General features: G+C 41.3%; 1 protein-coding gene across 3 annotated transcripts in view; it reads right to left on the reverse strand.

The window, feature by feature from the left end:
- Nucleotides 1-21,153, reverse strand: part of PDSS2 (decaprenyl diphosphate synthase subunit 2) — a 306,498-nt gene that overhangs the window by 24,508 nt on the left and 260,837 nt on the right. For all 3 annotated transcript variants that reach the window (XM_075202873.1, XM_075202872.1, XM_075202871.1), the window contains exon 5: nt 8,720-8,794. In XM_075202873.1, the coding sequence (XP_075058974.1) occupies nt 8,720-8,794 (75 nt within the window). The remainder of the gene's footprint in view (nt 1-8,719; nt 8,795-21,153) is intronic.

The following is a 21,153-nucleotide window of genomic DNA, read 5'->3' on the forward strand; positions in this document are numbered from 1 at the left end:
TGGCACTGTGCAATATATTCTGACATTTTTATTAACTTTTAACTGTTGGTAGGGGGAATGAGGCTGCTAAATTCGCTGTACACTTGAGTAATGGCTGATTTGACTCTCTGTTCCATCTGTGTACCGGGCTTGTATGACACACATTTACACTGGATCCTACTTTGCATGATTTACCGCTGCAATGTCTTTGTGCAGTAATAAATGCAGTGTTATCCTTGTTGCAAGCTGTGGTGTATGTAGTTTTGAATAAACACGCTGGCCACTTGGATATCTTAGGAACAGCAGCAGCTGAACCGTTTACTTCTGAGTTCATGTGCATAATGGACCGGCGTGCTCTTTTCCTCTTATCCAACTCCAGTCTTTAAGTTGTATTTATGTGCATAATACAAAGATGACAATTGGGCACACAATATAACTATATTTTTTAGAACACACTCCTAACATCTAAATCCGTGGAAAAGTGATCATTAATTAAATATAATTGAAAGCAATGTAAATAAAAACGGAAGTGGATGGATATTATGCAAAATGACTAATGTCTTGAATATAACGGATTCATTTTTAAAATAAGGAACTGAGTAAGTCACTTTTTGTATCCTGACACAACAATACTTACATGGTTCACTCATCTATGAGATCAAAGCTAATTGCTTGAAAATGTCATACAAACATTAAACTTTTTTTCCCAGTGAGAAGGGCCAGACTGGCCATCTGGCACTTCTGGCAAATGACAGAAGGGATGATGGTCAGATGGGCCGCGTCCTGGACTGTCAGTGCACCGACAGTGACAGGCTTCCTGTTGGCTGGCTCCTCCCCAGGAACCAGCAACCAGATCACATGTGGCACGCGCAGCGCTGCACATTCAAATCTGTCCGGGTCCTGCAAGGCAGCTGTCAGAGGAGTGAACAGAGAAGAAGACAGAAGACAGAAACAAGAAAAGAAAAGAGCTGAGAAGGTAAGTGCACCAAAACGGGGAGGGAAAAGAAGGGATGCCACACAGAAAAAAGGGGGGGGAGAGAAAGAATGCCACACAGAAAAAGAGGGGGGGGGGGAGAAAGGATGCCACACAGAAAAAAAGGGGGTGGAGAGAGAAAGGATGCCACACGGAAAAAAGGGGGGGAGAGGAAGGATGCAACACAGAAAAAAGGGGAGGGGAAGATGCTGTATAGTCCATAATTATTCTTAATGAATATTTATATAAACTATAAGAATATAATTTAGTGGTGTTAGTATGTTCACTCTGTGACGTAATATGATTTGGGGGCACTATTGTGGCATAATATGATTTTTGGGCACTACTGTATAGCATAATATGATTTGGGGGCACTACTGTATGGCATAATATGATTTGGGGGCACAATTGTGGCATAATATGATTTGGGGCATTTCTGTATGGCATATAATGATTTGGGGGCACTATTGTGGCATAATATGAACTGGGGCACTATTGTGGTATAATATCAACTGGGAGCAGTATTGTGTTATAATATGATTTGGGAGCACAACTGTATGGCATAATATGATTTGTGGGCTCTATGGTGCTTAATATCAATTGGGGACACGTACTCAGGCATGAGGGAAGGGGGAGAGTGTTAATATATTGTGGGAGGTAGGCTAGTAATTTAATGCTGGAGTGTAGGTGGGGGCTAATTGGTTCTAGTTTATTGTGGGGTGATGCGGGTCACTTTAATTTGGGGCCTAGCAATTTAAGGAGGGGTGATTGGACCTTTAATTTAATGCTGGGGTGGTTTGGGGGCTATTAATTGAAAGTGAGGCTGTTTGGGAAAAAAATAACGTCTATTTATTAAATGTGAATATAAATTATTTAATGGCAGTGTTGGTTGCAAGAAATAGGTATATTTCTAAAACGTAAATGGTATTTAATTTATTGCTGGGGTTGTTTGGAGGGAAATAGGTTTATTTATTAAACGTGAATAACGTGAATGTTGGCGCTGGAGGGAGGCCTGATTATAAAACACCTGTTGTATTGATTAAACACCAGGGCTGGTTGGAGTTTTTTAAATTACATGTACCCATTTTTTTTCTAAATAGGGCCTCCAACATTCCAGGATCCAGACAAGCAGCAACTAAAGATACCAGCAGCCACAGGTGGTGAAAGTGACAAGAATAGGTAGGAGAGAGCAGGACTGTCTGCCAACTGTCCCAAATTTTAGTGAGATTTGGTCCGACTACAAGGACAGTTGGGAGGTAAGTCCCACTTCACTCTGTACTGCTTGTGAAGGCAGAGCTGCGTGCAAATAACAGTATTGCACAAAGTATTGCCTGTGTATTTGTCGAACATTTGTCTAAAATGAAAACCATGTTACATAATAGGGGCCCCCTGTCTTAAATACCCCGAGCCCCCCGAGCATTAATCCAGCTCTGGTTAGCAGGAGGTAGTGGATAGCTGCTCCCAGTCCCTGGATAGGACACAGCCTGAAGTGCAACAAAAACATAAAAGGTTGCGCTGTTGGTCGGCACAAAGTATATTAATTAGTACCAGAGGTATTGTGGTGAGATACAGAAAAAAGGCACTAGTTTAAATATATATGAAGATGTTTTATAATCAGCCTCAAAAATATGGCATATAGTATACAAAAGCTTCAACATTACATAGAAAATACAACAAGTTAAGGTATAATACAGTCCTAACTAAAATGAGAACAACTGCGGCTGTAAATTAAAAATCAATAGAACAACTGAATGCGCTACAAATATAGAGTGTGGCCATCACTCATATACTGATTCTTTAGTATGGAAGCACATCCAAAAATAGCACATGAGAAATGCAAAAAATCTCAGTCCATCACAGACGTGACATGGTTCAATAAGAGCCTGAAGTGCAAGCCAAGGAGTTCTAAGTCTCACAATATTTGGCAATCTCGTGAGGCTAAGAGCTTCCTTGCTCACTCTACAGGAAGTTCCCACCCTGATGGATGTCAGCAGTACCAGAAGCATAGATAAGTACAGTGGGCTGGGGGTGTCATAATGTGCCTAGGGGATGGCGTGATGTGGCTGGGAGGGTGTGATAAATGTAATGTTTTGTAATAATGTATGATTCAATGCCCCATGTTGGCCACACCCACCACACAATGTGGTCACGCCCTTTTCGGCGCCGACGGTGCGCTGCGGCACACAGTTTCTTTCCTGCTGTAAGGTGGGCCTGTGTACTTTAAATGCCCGGGCTGATTTTTAGTCCCAGTCCGGCCCTGCCAGTGAGAATATTATATTACTAGTCAATATTGGTTATCATTTATGTTGCCTTCCTAATGCTAGTATTAGCACCCACCTATATTAGTAAATTACAATTTACAGTGTAACAACTACAAATAGGGGCAATTTTGTGAACTGGACCAATATTTATGTGAAACAAGCAATCTATCAGTAATGCTGACACAGTACCATGGTGGCACTGGTTCCTGGTAAACTACATTCTCATGTATAGAAGTTCAGCCCCCAAAAATTGTTACCTCAAATATGTGTGACAGGCACACTCTGAGACCTTATACAAAAAAAACAAAGTACACGTGCACCCTATTTTGAATGGTGAATGTTTCCCAATTAAGGGGGAGTAAAGTATATATATGCACAGTATGCAAAATACTGTGTTCTTGGTATTATTCTGAACCTGAGAATGTGCAGTGACAATTTTAGTCATATATAATTTTGCCCTCCAACATGTTGACTACAACCTACCATGCCCAAAATAAATCAAACAGTGCTGTACACTAGGATGGAATGCAATTGGTGTGTTGCTCATTTGCAAATCTCTGTACATTTTAATGTCTTTAACACATATAGAAATAGTCTCTCTCTAATTAATGTAAATGAAAGGCAAAATGCATAAACTACCAACTGCATACATTACATGTTGTGTTTAATAATATACAGATTTTATGTGAATGGTCCTATTACACTCTGCAAAAAATCATGTTGAACTGTTGCCCATAGTACAAAATGCAACACATGATATGCTAAGAAAAGAATGAAATTTAAGCTCATCTCATTCGTATGAGGTATCATCTTTCTAGAAATCAGAACCAGAGACTAAATAAATCAAATTCCTTCAGCAGACTCTAATCTTACCAACTTGAGCACGTGCCAAAGGGTGCAATGTTACATGGAGAGGAGGGATCACAAAATTTGAGACTGATTTGAAAAGAAATAATATCTTTTGTAGCGAGAAAGCATCATATCAAAATTCACTGTGCACAGACAGGCTATTAATTCAGGAATGGTAATGGGGTAATATAATGACAGTTTCAGAGTTTCAGGTAGGATAGGGATAAAATAACTGAATACCAACCTACAACTAGTACCATATTATTTTTTGTAGAACTCATGGCTACAGTATATGTATTCCCAATATTTCCTAAACCATCAAACTATTAAATCAATATAAAAGTCTACTGAATTAATAATCTGCCCATCCACCCTGTCTCTTCCCTATGTTGACAGTTGTCAGCTAAGAAGATGGATGAACTTTGTTTCATACAGAGGTGCATTTGACACTTCAACCGTCTTGCATCAATTTGACAGGAGCTTAACATTACTACTCTGCACTAATAGGAACACACCCTGCAATATTGAAGCAAATATTAGGCTATTGGCATATAGCATCATACGTGGCCAAAAAATAACAATGATGTTCTATAACTGATTTCAATAAAATTATCAGATATATCTGGAAATCTTTGTGTCTGTAGGAGCCATGTAGTCACATTTAAACAAAATGATACAATCAGGTGAGCTAGTAAATCTTTCTTGAATTCCTGCATATAAAGAAAATTTTTCCATGTCCACCAGACATCCTGTTCATGCATAATGAATGCACATCGATATTTAACGGAACTTCAACTCTTCACACTATTATAGTGTATACAATATTGCTCAGCCATCACCTTGAATATCTACATGTTCAACAGGTTTGTTTATATTCATCATAAACTGTGTCTGTAATTATGCATCAAATCCTGTTCTGCATTGGCACACTGGCCACCAGACTGATACATAACCTCCCTCTTTTCTGTCACTGTGTATAAGAGCACTGCATGAGGGTGTATAAGATCAACATAATATAAATGTGATTGAACAAAATAAGGCAATCCAAAATTATTCACAATTTAAACTGACCCTAGCAGACGGGTGAAAATTACTATGATGAGCTTTCTTGCATTCACAATTGATGACCGCTTGTCCTGTGTATAGTCCTTGGTATGAATAATGTGTTACATTAATCCTTCTACACCTAAAATATTTATGTTAATTAGGTCACCAAACCCACTTTTTCTAACTACTCTTTATAATTTAACCCTTCTATTAGCCTTATTAAGGAGATTAGCTCAGAACAAAAATTCTCCTATATCCTTCTTACAGTGAGGTGCCAAAATCTGAACCCCATATTGAAGATGTGATTTAATAAGTGTCTTATACAATAGTAATGCCATGTTTGTATCACATGTATTTATCCCTCTTTTTGAATAAATACATTCTGCTTCAATTATGTAAGAAAATAAAATGTGAAAAATTATTTATGTAGCCGCTGTGTCTGAAGGGTCACACCACCTAGGGCTAGATTTACTAAGCTGTGGGTTTGAAAAAGTGGGGATGTTGCCTATAGCAACCAATCAGATTCTAGCTATCATTTATTTAGTACCTTCTACAAAATGACAGCTAGAATCTGATTGGTTGCTATAGGCAACATCCCCACTTTTTCAAACTCGCAGCTTAGTAAATCTAGCCCCTAGTGTTATTACATTAAACAACTTATGATGTTCAGAATTACTATCTGAACTACATTTATTAAGATCTAATCACAGCTGCATTGTTTCAAGGCCACAATAAGGTGTGATACTCAATGAGGAGAATTCTACTAGGCGCAAGGTGACGCAATGCGTCTCCCGAACAGACCGCAGAGACACATCGCAGTGGAGATTTTACTAAAACCTCCACTAATGTTCCCTTGCGTCCCATAGAGATGCGAAGGAAAATTAGTAGAGATTTCTGTACCATATTGACCTGCAAGGTGTGAAGCAAATTGAATTCCCTCCCATTGAATCAAGTTAATATGTTGCTACAATAAGCCTGTTGCTTGTATTTGTTGCAGTTCTGAAACGTTTTCAAACTTTTAAATGCACAAAATACATCTTTATGTGGTCAGTTTAAAAAATAGGTAAAAACTGGTGTCATAGTGAAGGTAGCGTTATAAAGAAAAGTAGTACTTTATTTCCATTGCTGTATTACTTTTATTGAGTGGGACATGTCTAAAAGGATATATCTATAAATATAGAGGATTGATTCATTTGTGGATTTGTAGTAGACAATTCTTTTAAGGTGGTTTGTAGCTGATCTCTCTAACATACACATCCCGACAGCTGTACACACAGATGGACATTCTTAATAGTTACAAAGATAGCTGCAGGTGACCGCGCTAAATATTAAAGAGGGAAGGCTTTTATATGGCTATATGTATCTAGAGCAGATGTAAAAATCAGCGTTTATCAAAGGGTTAATTTAGTAAACAACATAAACTCTGCAGGAATATAGACTCTATAATATAAATTCTAGAATAAACATGGGGTTTTTAGTGCACATTTTGATCAAACTCTTGGTGCCCATCTACTATGTCAAGGTGACTTCATACAGATGGGTACCTGCACTAACAATTTAGAATTTTATACCATGGGACTTCCCTCATTAGTGCTTCTATACTACAATTAGCATTGTTAAGAACCAGATTATTGTGTTCTGATTAAAAACATCTATGGATAGATGCGTGGGATTCAAAAGAATGTGGCCACAACCTTCAAAACATACAAAAGAGTGTGATGGATGGGGAGAGCAGCACACCCTAATTTTCAGATATATTAAAAGGATTCACTGTTGTGAATGAAAGTACACAATACAGAACGCAGGTGCACACGTTAAGCACTAAGAATATGTATATACACATACACAGCAATATATATATATATATATATATATATATATATATATATATATATATATACATACACATATATATACACACACACTGTATGGACAAACATATTTGACTATACCAATTAATTATTGAATTAATATGTTTCAATGAGACCCACACCTAGCCATTCGCAGACATTTGTGATACAAAATGGGTAGTTCTGTAGAGCTCAGTCACTTCAAGCATGGTACTGTGATAGGATGCCACCTTTGCAATAAGAAGGATCATGAAATTTCATCCCTGCTGGAAATTCCAAGGTCAACTGTAAGTGATATTATCAAGTGAAAGCATTTAGGAACAACAGCAACTCAGCCACGAAGCAGAAGACCACGTAAAATCACAGAGAAGGGTCCACTGCTCTGCTGATTGCATAGCTGAAGAGTTCCAAACTTCCACTGGCATTAATGTAAGCATAAAAATTGTGCGTCAGGAGCTTAATGGAATGGGTTTCCATGGTCAAGCAGCTGCATGCAAGTCTCACATCACCAAGACCAATGCCAAGTGTTTGATGGAGTGGTGTAAGACACACAACACTGGACTGTGGAGCAGTGGAAATGTGTTCTGTGGAGTGATGAATCACGGTTCTCTGTTTGGCAGTCAGATGTGTGAGTCTGGGTTTGGCAAAAGGCCAGGAAAATGTTACCTGCCGAACTGCATTATGCCAACTGTGAAGTTTGGTGGAGGAGGGATAATGGTATGTGGGCTGTTTTTCAGGGTTTGGTGTAGGTCCCTTATCTCCAGTGAAGGGCAATCTTAATACTTCAGCATACCAAGTCATTCTGGACAATGCTATGCTTCCAACTTTTTGGCAACAGTTTGGGGAAGGCCCTTTTCTATTCCAACATGACTATGCACAAGGACTACAAAAACATGGTTTGATGTGCTGAATGTGGAAGAACTTGACTGGCCCACACAGAGCCCTGACCTAAACCTTATTGAACACCTTTGGGATGAACTGGAACAGAGATTGCAAGCCAGGCCTTCTCGTCCAACATCAGTGCCTGACCTCATAAATGATCTACAGAATGAATGGGCCCAAATTCCCACAGAAACACTCCAACATTTTGTGGAAAGCCTTCCAGGAAGTGTGGAAGCTGTTATCACTGCAAAAGGGGGACTAACTCCATATTAAAGTATATGTATTTGAATACAATGTCATTACAGTCCCTGTTGGTGTAATGGTCAAGTGTCCAAATACGTGTGTGTGTGTGTGTGTTATGTATGTGTGTGTGTGTGTGTGTATATAGTGTAGTTCTGTAACTCGTGTATGCAGAGATGTACAGCTACTGTGCAGATACAAGAAACATCGGACTATATACAGACTAATGGATCATATGCAGATAAGTTGTCTATTTTCTATCTGGTATGCATTTAAACACTGGATTTGGAGTGGTGTGCACTATATTTGTCTGTTAAAAAGATAATACACTATCTCTGGTTTTCTGTTCTGCCTTTTTTTCGTGTTTACATCACGGAGCCTGTCATGATGTTCTTGAAAGTTTTAGAATGAGGTTCTGATATGCTTCAATAACGTGGCAGTCTGGTACTCATATATATTTTAACGAAGGATTTTGAAATATATTTATAAATACTACACTAATGGAAGCCCTACACTTTTATTTGTATTTGTAGATTATTTCCAGGGACAACATCTAAACCTTTGGGAACTGGCAGCCTCTTTTTCATAGTATATTATTCTTAATTTACTTCCATAAAAACATTTCTAACAATGCTCACCTCTGGTAAATATGAATTTTCATAGTATATTCCTTGTACCATGTCACCTATTGCACTTGATACAAGTTCCACAACCTGCAACAAAATAAAAATAATTAGTAAAGGAAAAGTAGATTAATAATGAATTACTCGTGAATGCCATTCAAAAAATATATCTCGTCCCTAGATAGAATGAGTAATACCCCCTATGTAAATAATTAAATTGGTTACGATAAACATGACTATATAGCCTTATACATTTGTGAATCCTGACAGGCACCAATGAGGGGACTAGCTGACCATGCCTCTTCCTCCTGGGCTAATCAAAGAAAGTCACATTAAGGAGAGAAAATTCAAACCAGAGATGAAGTAAGAGGAAGAGCAAGTAATAAAGGGACAGAGAAATTGCAGAATTGATTATATAATCATCATATAATCCCCCTCCCCTCACACTCCACCCCAAATTTCTATCCTCCTCACCCTGTATATTTATTCCCCCCTTGACTCATTCTCCACTGTGTAATCCCCTCCCCATCCTTCGATCTGTAATTCAAACCAGTTCTTACTTCCCCCTTGCAGCTTATTCTCCCCCTTAATGACTCCCAAGATGGATGCATGGTGTGTGTGCTCATTTCTCATCTCTCCATTCCCAACTGTCATCCCCCTCATCCGCAAAAAGGTAGGAAGTGGCAGAGAAGGAAATGGCAAGGGAGGGATGGGCCACACAACACATAGCATGCACTGAAATTAATTCAATGAAATTAACCATGCTTCCCTCTTCCCCATTATCAGCTGACACTCCATGTAAGGTTGCTGCAGGGAAAATGAAAGCAATAAATTCAGTGATAAAAACGAGTAACATGATGTCACTCATTCAGCATTTTAGGTGCCCCAGAAATATTGTTGCCCAATGAGGTGCAAGCTCTGTTCACACGGGCTTTATCATCACTGTAAAATATTTTGTCTAAAACTGAACTCATTACCCCTCCCCATATCTCTATGTGTTGACAGCATTAGCTTTTACTCAGACCCACAAGTTCGCTCTGCCTAGGACTAATCCTTGACTCCTCTCTCTCTTTCACTCACCGCATTCAATTCCACTCCAAAGCATGCTGCTTCTGCCTTTAAAATAGCTCCAGAATCAGATCTTTTCTCACCCAAGACAGTCATCCAACCCCTTTTCATCTCTCTTCTGGTCTACTGTAAACTCCTGTAACTCCAATCCATTATCAACACTGCTTCTCATCTTATTGTGCCTTCCTGACATTCTGCATCTGTCTCCCCTCTCTGCCAGTTGCTATACTGTCTTCCTTTCCACTACCAAGTCCAGTTCAAACTCCTTACCCTCACCTATAAATCCTCCCTCCTCTACAATCTCCAGCCTCATGTCCATCCAAGCTCCCTCCCACCTTCTCTGTTTAGCCAAGGACCACCGCCTCTCCTTCTTACTCATTACCTCCTGTCACGGTTCTTACGAGGAGACTCGGTAGATGAAGCGAAACCAAGAGATTCGAACAGTTTGGCACTACACCAACAGGGCGCGGAGTCTAACGAGGAGACGGTGTTCACCAGGAACCGCCGCAAAGCGGTATGGGCTTAGCTGCGTCTACCTCGCAGGTCGCGGTCCCTACTAGAGCACTGTACGGAAGTCCCTGGGAAGACTACAGGCAATCGTATCGTAGGAAAAGCTGACACTGCTAGAAGAGTTGGCAATGAAGATGTTGAAGATTGGCGTATCTCTGCAGACCACTATGTGGCAGATGAAGTGGATACAGGAGGGTGAGCGTCAGCTCTGTAGACCACTATGTGGTGTAACGTTCAAGAGAATGAGCGTCAGCTCTGCAGTCCACTATGTGGAGAAGAATTCAGTAGAGTGAGCGTCAGCTCTGCAGTCCACTATGTGAAGGAGATTTCCGGAGATGAGCGTCAGCTCTGTAGGTCACTATGTGACAGATGATAAGTTCAGGAGAGTAAGCGTCAGCTCTGCAGTCCACTATGTGGAGGAGATTTCCGGAGATGAGCGTCAGCTCTGTAGGTCACTATGTGACAGATGATAAGTTCAGGAGAGTAAGCGTCAGCTCTGCAGTCCACTATGTGGAGGAGATTTCCGGAGATGAGCGTCAGCTCTGTAGGTCACTATGTGACAGATGAAAAGTTCAGGAGAGTAAGCGTCAGCTCTGCAGTCCACTATGTGGAGGAGATTTCCGGAGATGAGCGTCAGCTCTGTGGGTCACTATGTGACAGATGAAAAGTTCAAAGAGTAAGCGTCAGCTCTGCAGTCCACTATGTGGAGGAGAATGGCTGGAAGGCAACTGGAAGCCACTTCTATCACCAGGAGGTGACTCAAAGAACAGGCACTGAAGATAGAGAGGAGGTGCTTTTTAAACTTGCCGCCAAGGAGAAGGGCCAATCAGCAGCAAGCAGAGGAATTAGTGCAGCCGCCGGGTCTCGCAGACCCGGCTCCAAGATGGCGGCGCCCAGCGGGAAGCGGAGCGCCGATGACAGGTAAGTCTTCGCCCCGCAGATCTAGTTTGGTGAAGATCTTCGCTCCTTTGATACGATCAAACAGTTCGGTGATAAGCGGAATGGGGTATCGGTTTTTGACCGTAATGGCATTTAAACCACGATAATCGATGCAAGGTCTTAACGATCCATCTTTTTTTTTAACAAAGAAAAACCCTGCTCCCGCCGGTGATGAGGGGGGTCTGATAAAGCCTCAGGATAGGTTTTCTTTAACATATTCTGACATGGAAGAGGCCTCGGGTATGGAGAGAGGGTACACTCGACCCCGAGGAGGTATTGTACCCGACTGCAGTTCGATAGGACAGTCCCATGAGCGATGAGGTGGCAAATGCTCTGAGCGAACCTTGTCAAATACGTCTAAAAGGGAATGATATTGCTTGGGCAGAACGGAGACCTTGGTATTGGAGGAAGTGGAAATGGAGCCAAGGGATTGGACTCGAGTCAAACATTTCAGGAGAGAAGTAGGACCCCAGGACAGAATCTGCGAGGTGGACCAGTCAAGTTGAGGGGAGTGCTGCTGGAGCCATGGTAGACCCAGGATGACGGGGGTAGTAGTAGATGGTAGCACGTGGAAGGTAATCACTTCACGATGTAAGGCTCCTATTTGGAGGACGATGGGTTCAGTTCGGGTTTTAACGGTACCATTGGCTATATGGGAGCCGTCAATGGCCGTGATAGAGGCAGGAATTTCCAGCAGTACAGTTGGTATAGAAACCTGCGAAATTAAAGAGAAAGAGATAAAATTTCCGGCTGCTCCAGAGTCCAACATAGCAGAAGTGTGAACGGGACCACAAACGGACCATGAAGGGTAATAGGGAAGGAGCAGACATTAGGAATTCCAAAGGAGGGAGAGGTTTTAGAAAGCCCTAATCTGACCTCTCCGGAGCAGGTTAGGGTCTGGCATTTCCCGACCTCTTGGGGCAGACATTCAATAGATGATCCGGATCCGCACAATAAAGGCACAACTTATTCCTTAGTCTTCTATCACGTTCCTCTGGAGTTAATCGAGAGCTCCCAATTTGCATGGGTTCCTCCATTGTCACCGGATGAGTGAAGCGAGGCGCGAGTCTGGCGGAACTGCGCCGGGAGGAGTCCTTCTCTGAAGATCGTTCGCGGAAATGTAGATCCATGCAGTTGCATAGCGAGATCATGGCATCTAAAGTAGTGGGGAGTTCTTGGGAGGCCAAAGCGTCCTTGATCTTGTCAGATAGGCCCTGCCAGAAAGTTGCTACCAAGGCATCGTTGTTCCAACGTAATTTTGATGACAAAGTTTGAAACTGAATAACATACTGAGCCACGGAGTGGGAACCTTGACGAAGGCGGAGAATGCTAGACGCTGCTGAGGTCACCCTTCCTGGTTCGTCAAAAATTCTGCGAAAAGCGGCAATGAAGGCAGCACTGGATTGGGTCATCAAGCTCCCAGAGAGGTGAGGCCCAGGCTAAGGCTTGACCAGAAAGTAAGGATATTAGGTATGCCACCTTAGAGCGCTGGGTTGGGAAATTCTGTGGTTGGAGTTCAAATTGTATTGAACACTGGTTCAAGAAACCACGGCAAGTTGCAGGATCTCCATCGAATTTGGAAGGAGTTGGAATCCGAAGATTCGAATTGGAAGCAGCTGCAGGAGCAGGTGCCGGCGGACTGGCCGCTTGAAACGGTGGAGATGCTTGCAGTGAGTCAAAGCGGGCCGCCAGACTTTGGAAGCCCTGTAATAGCTGTCGTTGGATCACATCTTGTTGCTCTACCCGGTTGAGCAAGTGCTGAAGCATGTCCTTAGCAGATGGTTCCACGTTAGATTCCGTCATTTTAATGACAACGTTTTATGGCCTGTTCTTACTGTCACGGTTCTTACGAGGAGACTCGGTAGATGTAGCGAAACCAAGAGATTCGAACAGTTTGGCACTACTCCAACAGGGCGCGGAGTCTAACGAGGAGACGGTGTTCACCAGGAACCGCCGCAAAGCGGTATGGGCTTAGCTGCGTCTACCTCGCAGGTCGCGGTCCCTACTAGAGCACTGTACGGAAGTCCCTGGGAAGACTACAGGCAATCGTATCGTAGGAAAAGCTGACAATGCTAGAAGAGTTGGCAATGAAGATGTTGAAGATCGGCGTATCTCTGCAGACCACTATGTGGCAGATGAAGTGGATACAGGAGGGTGAGCGTCCGCTCTGTAGACTACTATGTGGTGTAACGTTCAGGAGAATGAGCGTCAGCTCTGCAGACCACTATGTGGAGAAGAATTCAGGAGAGTGAGCGTCAGCTCTGCAGTCCACTATGTGGATGAGATTTCTGGAGATGAGCGTCAGCTCTGTAGGTCACTATGTGACAGATGATAAGTTCAGGAGAGTAAGCGTCAGCTCTGCAGTCCACTATGTGGAGGAGATTTCCGGAGATGAGCGTCAGCTCTGTAGGTCACTATGTGACAGATGATAAGTTCAGGAGAGTAAGCGTCAGCTCTGCAGTCCACTATGTGGAGGAGATTTCCGGTGATGAGCGTCAGCTCTGTAGGTCACTATGTGACAGATGAAAAGTTCAGGAGAGTAAGCGTCAGCTCTGCAGTCCACTATGTGGAGGAGATTTCCGGAGATGAGCGTCAGCTTTGTGGGTCACTATGTGACAGATGAAAAGTTCAAAGAGTAAGCGTCAGCTCTGCAGTCCACTATGTGGAGGAGAATGGCTGGAAGGCAACTGGAAGCCACTTCTATCACCAGGAGGTGACTCAAAGAACAGGCACTGAAGATAGAGAGGAGGTGCCTTTTAAACTTGCCGCCAAGGAGAAGGGCCAATCAGCAGCAAGCAGAGGAATTAGTGCAGCCGCCGGCTCTGCGCATGCGGGAAGCGGAGCTCCGATGACAGGTAAGTCTGCCGGGTGTCGGGTGCGCTGCCCGAACACCCGGCGCGTGATACCTCCTCTTACTCCCACTTCTAAGACTTATCCTGTGCTGCTATTCCCCTCTGAAATGCTCTCACTCTCCCTATCAGGCTTTCCACCTCCCTTAATAGCTTCAAATAGGCAGTCAAAACCCATTTCTTTATCAAAGCCTAGCTGCTCTCCTCCTAACCCACCCCTATTCCCCCATTCACACTGTCCCTTTTCTTCTGTGCACCCCCTTTCTTATACCTTTTCTCTCTCAACTGTAAGCTCTCAGGAGAAGGGCCAGTTTCCCTTATGTCCTTCACCTCTCACTACTTATGCTACCAGCTCACCAGTATCTTCATCTAGCACCTTACTTCCTGCTGGTTCTCAAATTTGTTTGCTGTGTATAATAATAATAATAATAAGAAGAAGAAGTTACGCTTAATTGCTGGTAATGAATGTGCGAAATGCCATGAGAAATGTTTGGGAATTATAGCAACAATCCAGAAAATTGTAAACTGGTGCAACTGAAATGATGGAAACAGAAAGAAAAAAGCTTTACATTACAATTAGCACTTCTGCCTCACAGTGCTGTGGTCATGAGTTCAAATCCCAACCATGGCTTTATCTGTGTGGAGTTTGTATGTTCTCCCTGTGTTTGCGTGGGTTTCCTCCGGGTGCTCCGGTTTCCTCCCACACTCCAAAAACATACTGGTAGGTGAATTGGCTGCTATCAAAAATTGACCCTAGTCTTTCTGTCTGTCTGTGTGTGTATGTTAGGGAATTTAGACTGTAAGCTCCAATGGGGCAGGGACTGATGTGAGTGAGTTCTCTGTACAGCGCTGCGGAATCAGTGGCGCTATATAAATAAATGGTGATGATGATGATGATGATGATTACAATACTCTACTGCATTATTATACAAACTCCATTGTCAATGCATTTTCTAAACATTATGGCTGCCAGGATGAAGCGTTAGGATGTGTATGTTATGCACACAGCTACCTTTATGCATCCATCAACTGCTCCTGTTGTCTCTCATTGATACAGGCTATTTGTTTTGCGCCATGAACATAGGGCTATCAGATGAAGTGTAACAGGGTTAGGAGCACACAGTATGTGCCTCCCAGTCCCCTCTTAGCATTGACAGCAAAGGAGCTGCCAGCAGCTCATTTTCCTATGTGCACAGTGTGCGCATGAAAAAAACCAACCTGTGATATACATTACATTTCTTATTGCACTAATGTTTGACAACTGAGTGCCTTCCCCACTGGTGTTAGTATGGGATGTCAGCAGATGACAGGTTGGGCACCCATCTGCAGTGCACACCAAGTGACTTAAGCCACTTTTCTGTCTGCATCTAGTCCTGTAAGCACGATGAGCAAATTAAATTAACTGCCTACTGTGACTAACAAATTTCACTTGTCAGCAGGCCACACGCACCCTTGTGGTGTATACGGTAGCACTGGTTTGTTTCCTCTTAGAAACAGCCATTCCTGTGGCAATAGGTACTCTTTATTAACAGATATTGTTTACCAAGTGTGTTAGTACAAATTTCGTACAAAATAATATGCACATGACAGCCACAGTCTAGTGCAAACAGGCTTTTCTTAGCACTGAACCAAGCAGAAATGGAGCTTGAAATATAGATTATGCACCCTTATGGTAAATACAGTGTCCAAGCACACTGACTTGTTGAAAAGGTGCATGGCTGTGTATTCTGTAAAACTCAATGTGTGTGGAGACTACAATTACCTTACAGGCCAACAATACTTCATGCTTGGCAACTTTCGGCAAGTGTATTCCGGGAGAGGGGCGTGACTAGAGGGCGGGAGGGGGCGGGGCACGACCAATCGCATCATTTTGGCCTCGCCCCCGCAACGGGAATGCCGTTTTGTCGTGGGGGGCATGGCCAAAATGACGTGATCCACCGCGAATCGCGACATTTAGGCTAGGTAGGTTCGGGATGCGGGAGACTTGCCTGCACTCCCGGGAGTCCGTGAGACCGATCCGAATTTCGGGAGTCTTCCGGACATTCCGGGAGAGTTAAAAGTATGCAATACTTATTTCACGTTCTGGTTGTGTTGCATACACTGTAGGGTGAATGGCTTCAATGCAGGCAAAAGCATACTTTGCACCTTTTATACATTTGCTTCAGGTTTACAACATGATCTCTATTTTAAATATCTCTTATCAATCTTTGCTCTATTAGAAAAATAAAAGTAAAAAAAAAATGAAAGGACTGACTGTTGAGCATCGCTACTGGTGATTCAAGATCACTCAATGCGTCATATCTTTTACAGAAAAAAAAGAAAATCTAGATAAAAGGGCAGTGAGAGAAAGTGTTTATTTCTGGTCTTGTAAGAACAGAGAGGGCAATATAAAATAAGTGCTGAATGCAAGAATAATACTTCCTTCGGGCAACTCCATCTGCAATAATATGAAGATAAGGGGTAGTGTTTGCTGCAGGGTGAAGTCAGCCATCTGAGAATCATTTGCTGCCTTCTGCCATCTCCCTCTATCGCAGTACACCACATCCTACTCTGCAGCACTTATATATTAGAATAGATTCATATCTAACCAAAGACTATTAAAATAACAAGTTGTCTAGGAATTTAATGAAGCAGCAAATCTTAGTATGTGGTAACATTTTTAACCCACTTTTGATTACTAAAACAAATACTGCACATTAAGAATGAAAGCCAAGCCTTCAGTTGTAGCTTTGCAACTAAACAAGCTTTGAAACAATATGGACCTATGTAGTAAGGAAAAAAAACCTCCTCCTCAAACACAAGAACAAAGTGTCTGAATTCCTAAATTCCCATTTTAATACATACCCCTCTAAAGAAAACATTCTTTTCCTAAATACATTTTTTCCCAAAACTGTAGGATTTTCATCCTGTGTGCTCCAGTCTGCATCTCTACTTTTATACTCACAGTGAATTAAAACCATCATTCATTTTTTTAACATAATTGACATTCAAATCATGGTCTGCATTTTAATAATGGTGGGAATAATAAAGTTAGAAGTCAATCTAAAATTTGTGCATGCTCACACTTAACTTAGATAAATGTATTTGAATGTAATTTTTTGCTGCATGCAGTAAGTTCAACTCTGCAAATATATTTGAAAAATAATGCTAGAATTTCAAATGCATGGCATACTAAATATGACCAATATATATATACTGTATAAAAGCTTTGGTTTACTACACAGGATGTGCATATATAAATCCAAGAGCAGGAACAATTGAAATATTCCATTAAAGTAAACATGTTTAGAATATGCAAAATAAAATGGATACAGGGAGGTACTGAAGAGCATAAAAGAAATATTATTCAATTGATCATTATGAAAAACCAGGAGGACTGCCAGGGACAAAAACTTTAAGGCACAAGTCCCAGGGCCATCTTTTCCATTGGGCACGATGGGCAGCTGCCCGGGGGCCCCATGGGCAAGGGGGCCCCATAGGCACAGCTCTTAATGAGAATAAATAATCCTGCAAAAGAAAAAAACCTGCAAAAAAACCCTTCAAGGGTCACTGAGCAAGTACATCTATCTATCTCTATATATCTATTTCTATATCTGTATACATCTATATATCTATATCTATATCTAGGGGCCCCGGTGCACTTCTTTGCCCGGGGGCCCATAATGTTGTTAAGATGGCCCTGACAAGTCCCCAATAAATGACACTGCCCTTGTAAATTAGGACCAGCTTAAAATGATGGCTTATTGAGACAGTCCTTGTGTTTTTTGGAAGTTTTGGTTTACTTGTGTCTGTGTACTGTAATGCTCTTGTGGAGCATTACAGTACACAGATTTGAATGTCAATTATGTTAAAAAAATGAATGATGGTTTTAATTCACTGTGAGTATAAAAGTAGAGATGCAGACAGGATGAAAATCCTACAGTTTTGGGAAAAAATGTATTTAGGAAAAGAATGTTTTCTTTAGAGGGGTATGTATTAAAATGGGAATTTAGGAATTCAGACACTTTGTTCTTGTGTTTGAGGAGGAGGTTTTTTTTCCTTACTACATAGGTCTATGGCTCTTTGCAGCTCAAACATTTATGCAATTGATTTGTTTGATCATTTCTGCTTAGCCATACTTGCCAAAGAGGAATCATTTCTTACTTTATAATAATAGTGAAACCATTAGGGAAATCTGGATGCACGGTTGCCCAACAGGAGCAAGTAAAAAGCAATTTTATAGGGCTCATATTTACCCATATTCCTAGGGTGGGGCTCAATCATTCACTTTTTGGCTCTGTGGGATCACGTTATGGCTGTAAACACGCTACAACGTTATAGCTCTAGACGCATGTTTAGCCTACAAGGGCAAGTAAGAATCAATATGCACATATTTTCACAGAATTCTTAGGGTGAGGCTTAATCTTTATGTTTCTATAGGTAATGATGGTTCTTACAAACTAGCTAAGAGAAAGTAATCACTTTATTATACAAATTGTTTTTAGCAGACCAAATTGTAGTGCTAATTAAAGCTGTTGTGTTGACTGCACAGAGATAAACAAAAATGATAAAATAGAGGAAGTGGTTGACTGTAAACTTAGTGCACCAATTTCAAACAAGTATAGCTTGAGGCTACCCCTTCAGCTGCTTTCAAACTTTTTGCTTCTTGAATGTTTAATTTCCTATGCGTGCACTTCAGAGGACATCTGATCCTTCCTATAACTCTGCCTAGTTCTGATTGAATTAAAGGATTTTGTTTCAGTCTTTATCATTCTTGTAATTGAAGACATCAAGCTGAAGGATGTAGCCCTAAATAACCCTATACCTCTCAGTATCGCAGTCTGCCTTTATTGGATAATAAAACTTCCTAAAGACCTATTGTGTTTCAGTTATTCTTCCCTGGTCCCTTGATTAACACATTCACTTCTAAAAGAGCCGCAAGAAGCACAACATAAAGTCACTTTGTCTTCTAAAATATTAGGCAACATGAAACGGGAATTGCTAGCTGTATGACTTTTTATAATAAGCTATTCTTACATGTTTTGACCATGGTTAAAATTCCAAATAAACTTAAGCAATACAGTAGCTTTTTCTTAATCACGTTCATCTGCCATGTAGCCTATTTCTATTCTAACCTGCCCCAATGACTTGCAATAAGATCGATTTAAAATATTGCTGTAACTAAAACCCTGTTGAAACTAAAGGGACAATGTTTCTACAGTGTTAACAGATGTGTTGCGTTATTTAACTTGGGAACAGAGTAAAATTATGTGTCTACCCTCCCCATCTTTTCCCAAACGGTATCAGATAAGACATAGCTCCCAAATCCTAAAGTATTAGATATCGCCTATAGGTCTACAACAAGCTGAAATCAAATGTCACGCCTCAGATTGTATTACCGTATATGCAAGAAGCATCCACAGATTATTCTGACGGCTGATACATCATATGGATCAATCACTCACTAGCAAATCTTATGGTTTGTGAAGTGGTCTAAGCTCTGAGGCTGGTACTGGTAATACGAAGAGGAATGTACAAAGACACAGAGTCCTGCTCTAAATGTCAAAGTGATAGAATGAACTTTTAACAATGCATCTAGCTGTGGAGATCCTGCCTTCTTCCTCCCTCTGCTGAAACATGAGACTCCGCACAGATTCTATTTCTACTTTAAACTAAGTAACCATCACAAGGTTACGTTCAGCGCAGTTTCAAAATAAAAACAAAATTATCTCTATTTTGAACTGTTAGAAAGACAAAAAAAAACCAACTTATTGACCAGTAACAATTTAAACATTTACCTTAAAGTATCATGACTTAAAAGCAAAACCTATAGTTACAGTAATAACAATCCAAGCAGACGTAACCAAACATCTCCAATGATGAGGCAATGTCAACAAAACCCTTTTAAACAAATGTATGTATATGTCATATAATATAGAAGTTCTAAGAAATCTGGAAATCTGGATATGTGTGACATTTAACTGCCTACTGATGATATTAATCAGATAGATAATTACAAGATAAGCGAATGGTAGAAAAGGTAGAGAATGGAAAAGATTGACACCTCTTGAAAGGTATATAATTTATATTCATAGCTTGTTTTTCCATATCTTGCCAAGCAGTCTCTAAACTAACAATCATGTACAATATAGGTGGGAATATTAGGGCTGTCATGGAGTAGTTAGTGGAAGATAAACTGTTGAGTATAATTTGCCTATTTTCTCTTCACAAAGCCATAACTTAAAATTTTAGTGCCTGGGGTGAGAATTACAAATTCCACTCCCCACGGACAAGACAGAGACATTTATGTAACTGCACCAGACAAGTCGCTGCTTGAGCAATCATTCCCATTCAACCGGCACCTCCAAAAAAAATCAAATACCTTGGGTTATACATTACTAAACAATATCACCACCTTTTCCCAAATAAAACAAGACCTCACCACATGGTCGCACCTCTATATCTCTTGGATTGGTTATATTAACTCTGTCAAGATGAATGCTCTACTTATTTCAGACCCTGCCCATCCGTGTGTGTCCCCATGTATTCAAGTTCCTTCAGTTCCATGTTTCTAGATTTATATGGTCTGGAAAATGCCCCCAGGTCCGCCTCAAAGTCCTACAGAGGTCCTGGAGGGCTTGGTATCCCTGATTTCTAAAGCTATTTCCTCTCTGCCCATCTTGCTCAATGTGTTTTGTGGTGTGGTTCGGAATCTTCTAAAGTCTGAGATTCTACCCACTTTACACTGGCTGGCCACCCAGGGGTGCCTTACTATGCCAGGGAAGCCAACCCAGTACCTTCTAGGGTTCTCATAGTTATTCAGGCAAATTCAGTTATAAAAGTACAACAGTACATTTATTGTAATAAAAACAACGCTAGAATACTATATACAAACAGTAAATAAATGCCAGGCATGTTTACTGTATCATCTGTCCCTTACCCTATTAGCTTAAGGAGTTACAGTCCCCCAGCTGCCCTGATTCGCAGAATCAACATCCCCCACCCTCGAGTGGTTCCTTATATCTAGGGTCAAATTTCCACTGTGTTTTCCCATCCCTGGGTCTCTCCTTCTTAAACATTGGTAAGTGCTGGACTAGGAGGTTG

Source organism: Mixophyes fleayi, chromosome 3, assembly GCF_038048845.1.
Source record: "Mixophyes fleayi isolate aMixFle1 chromosome 3, aMixFle1.hap1, whole genome shotgun sequence".
Lineage (NCBI taxonomy): Eukaryota > Metazoa > Chordata > Amphibia > Anura > Limnodynastidae > Mixophyes > Mixophyes fleayi.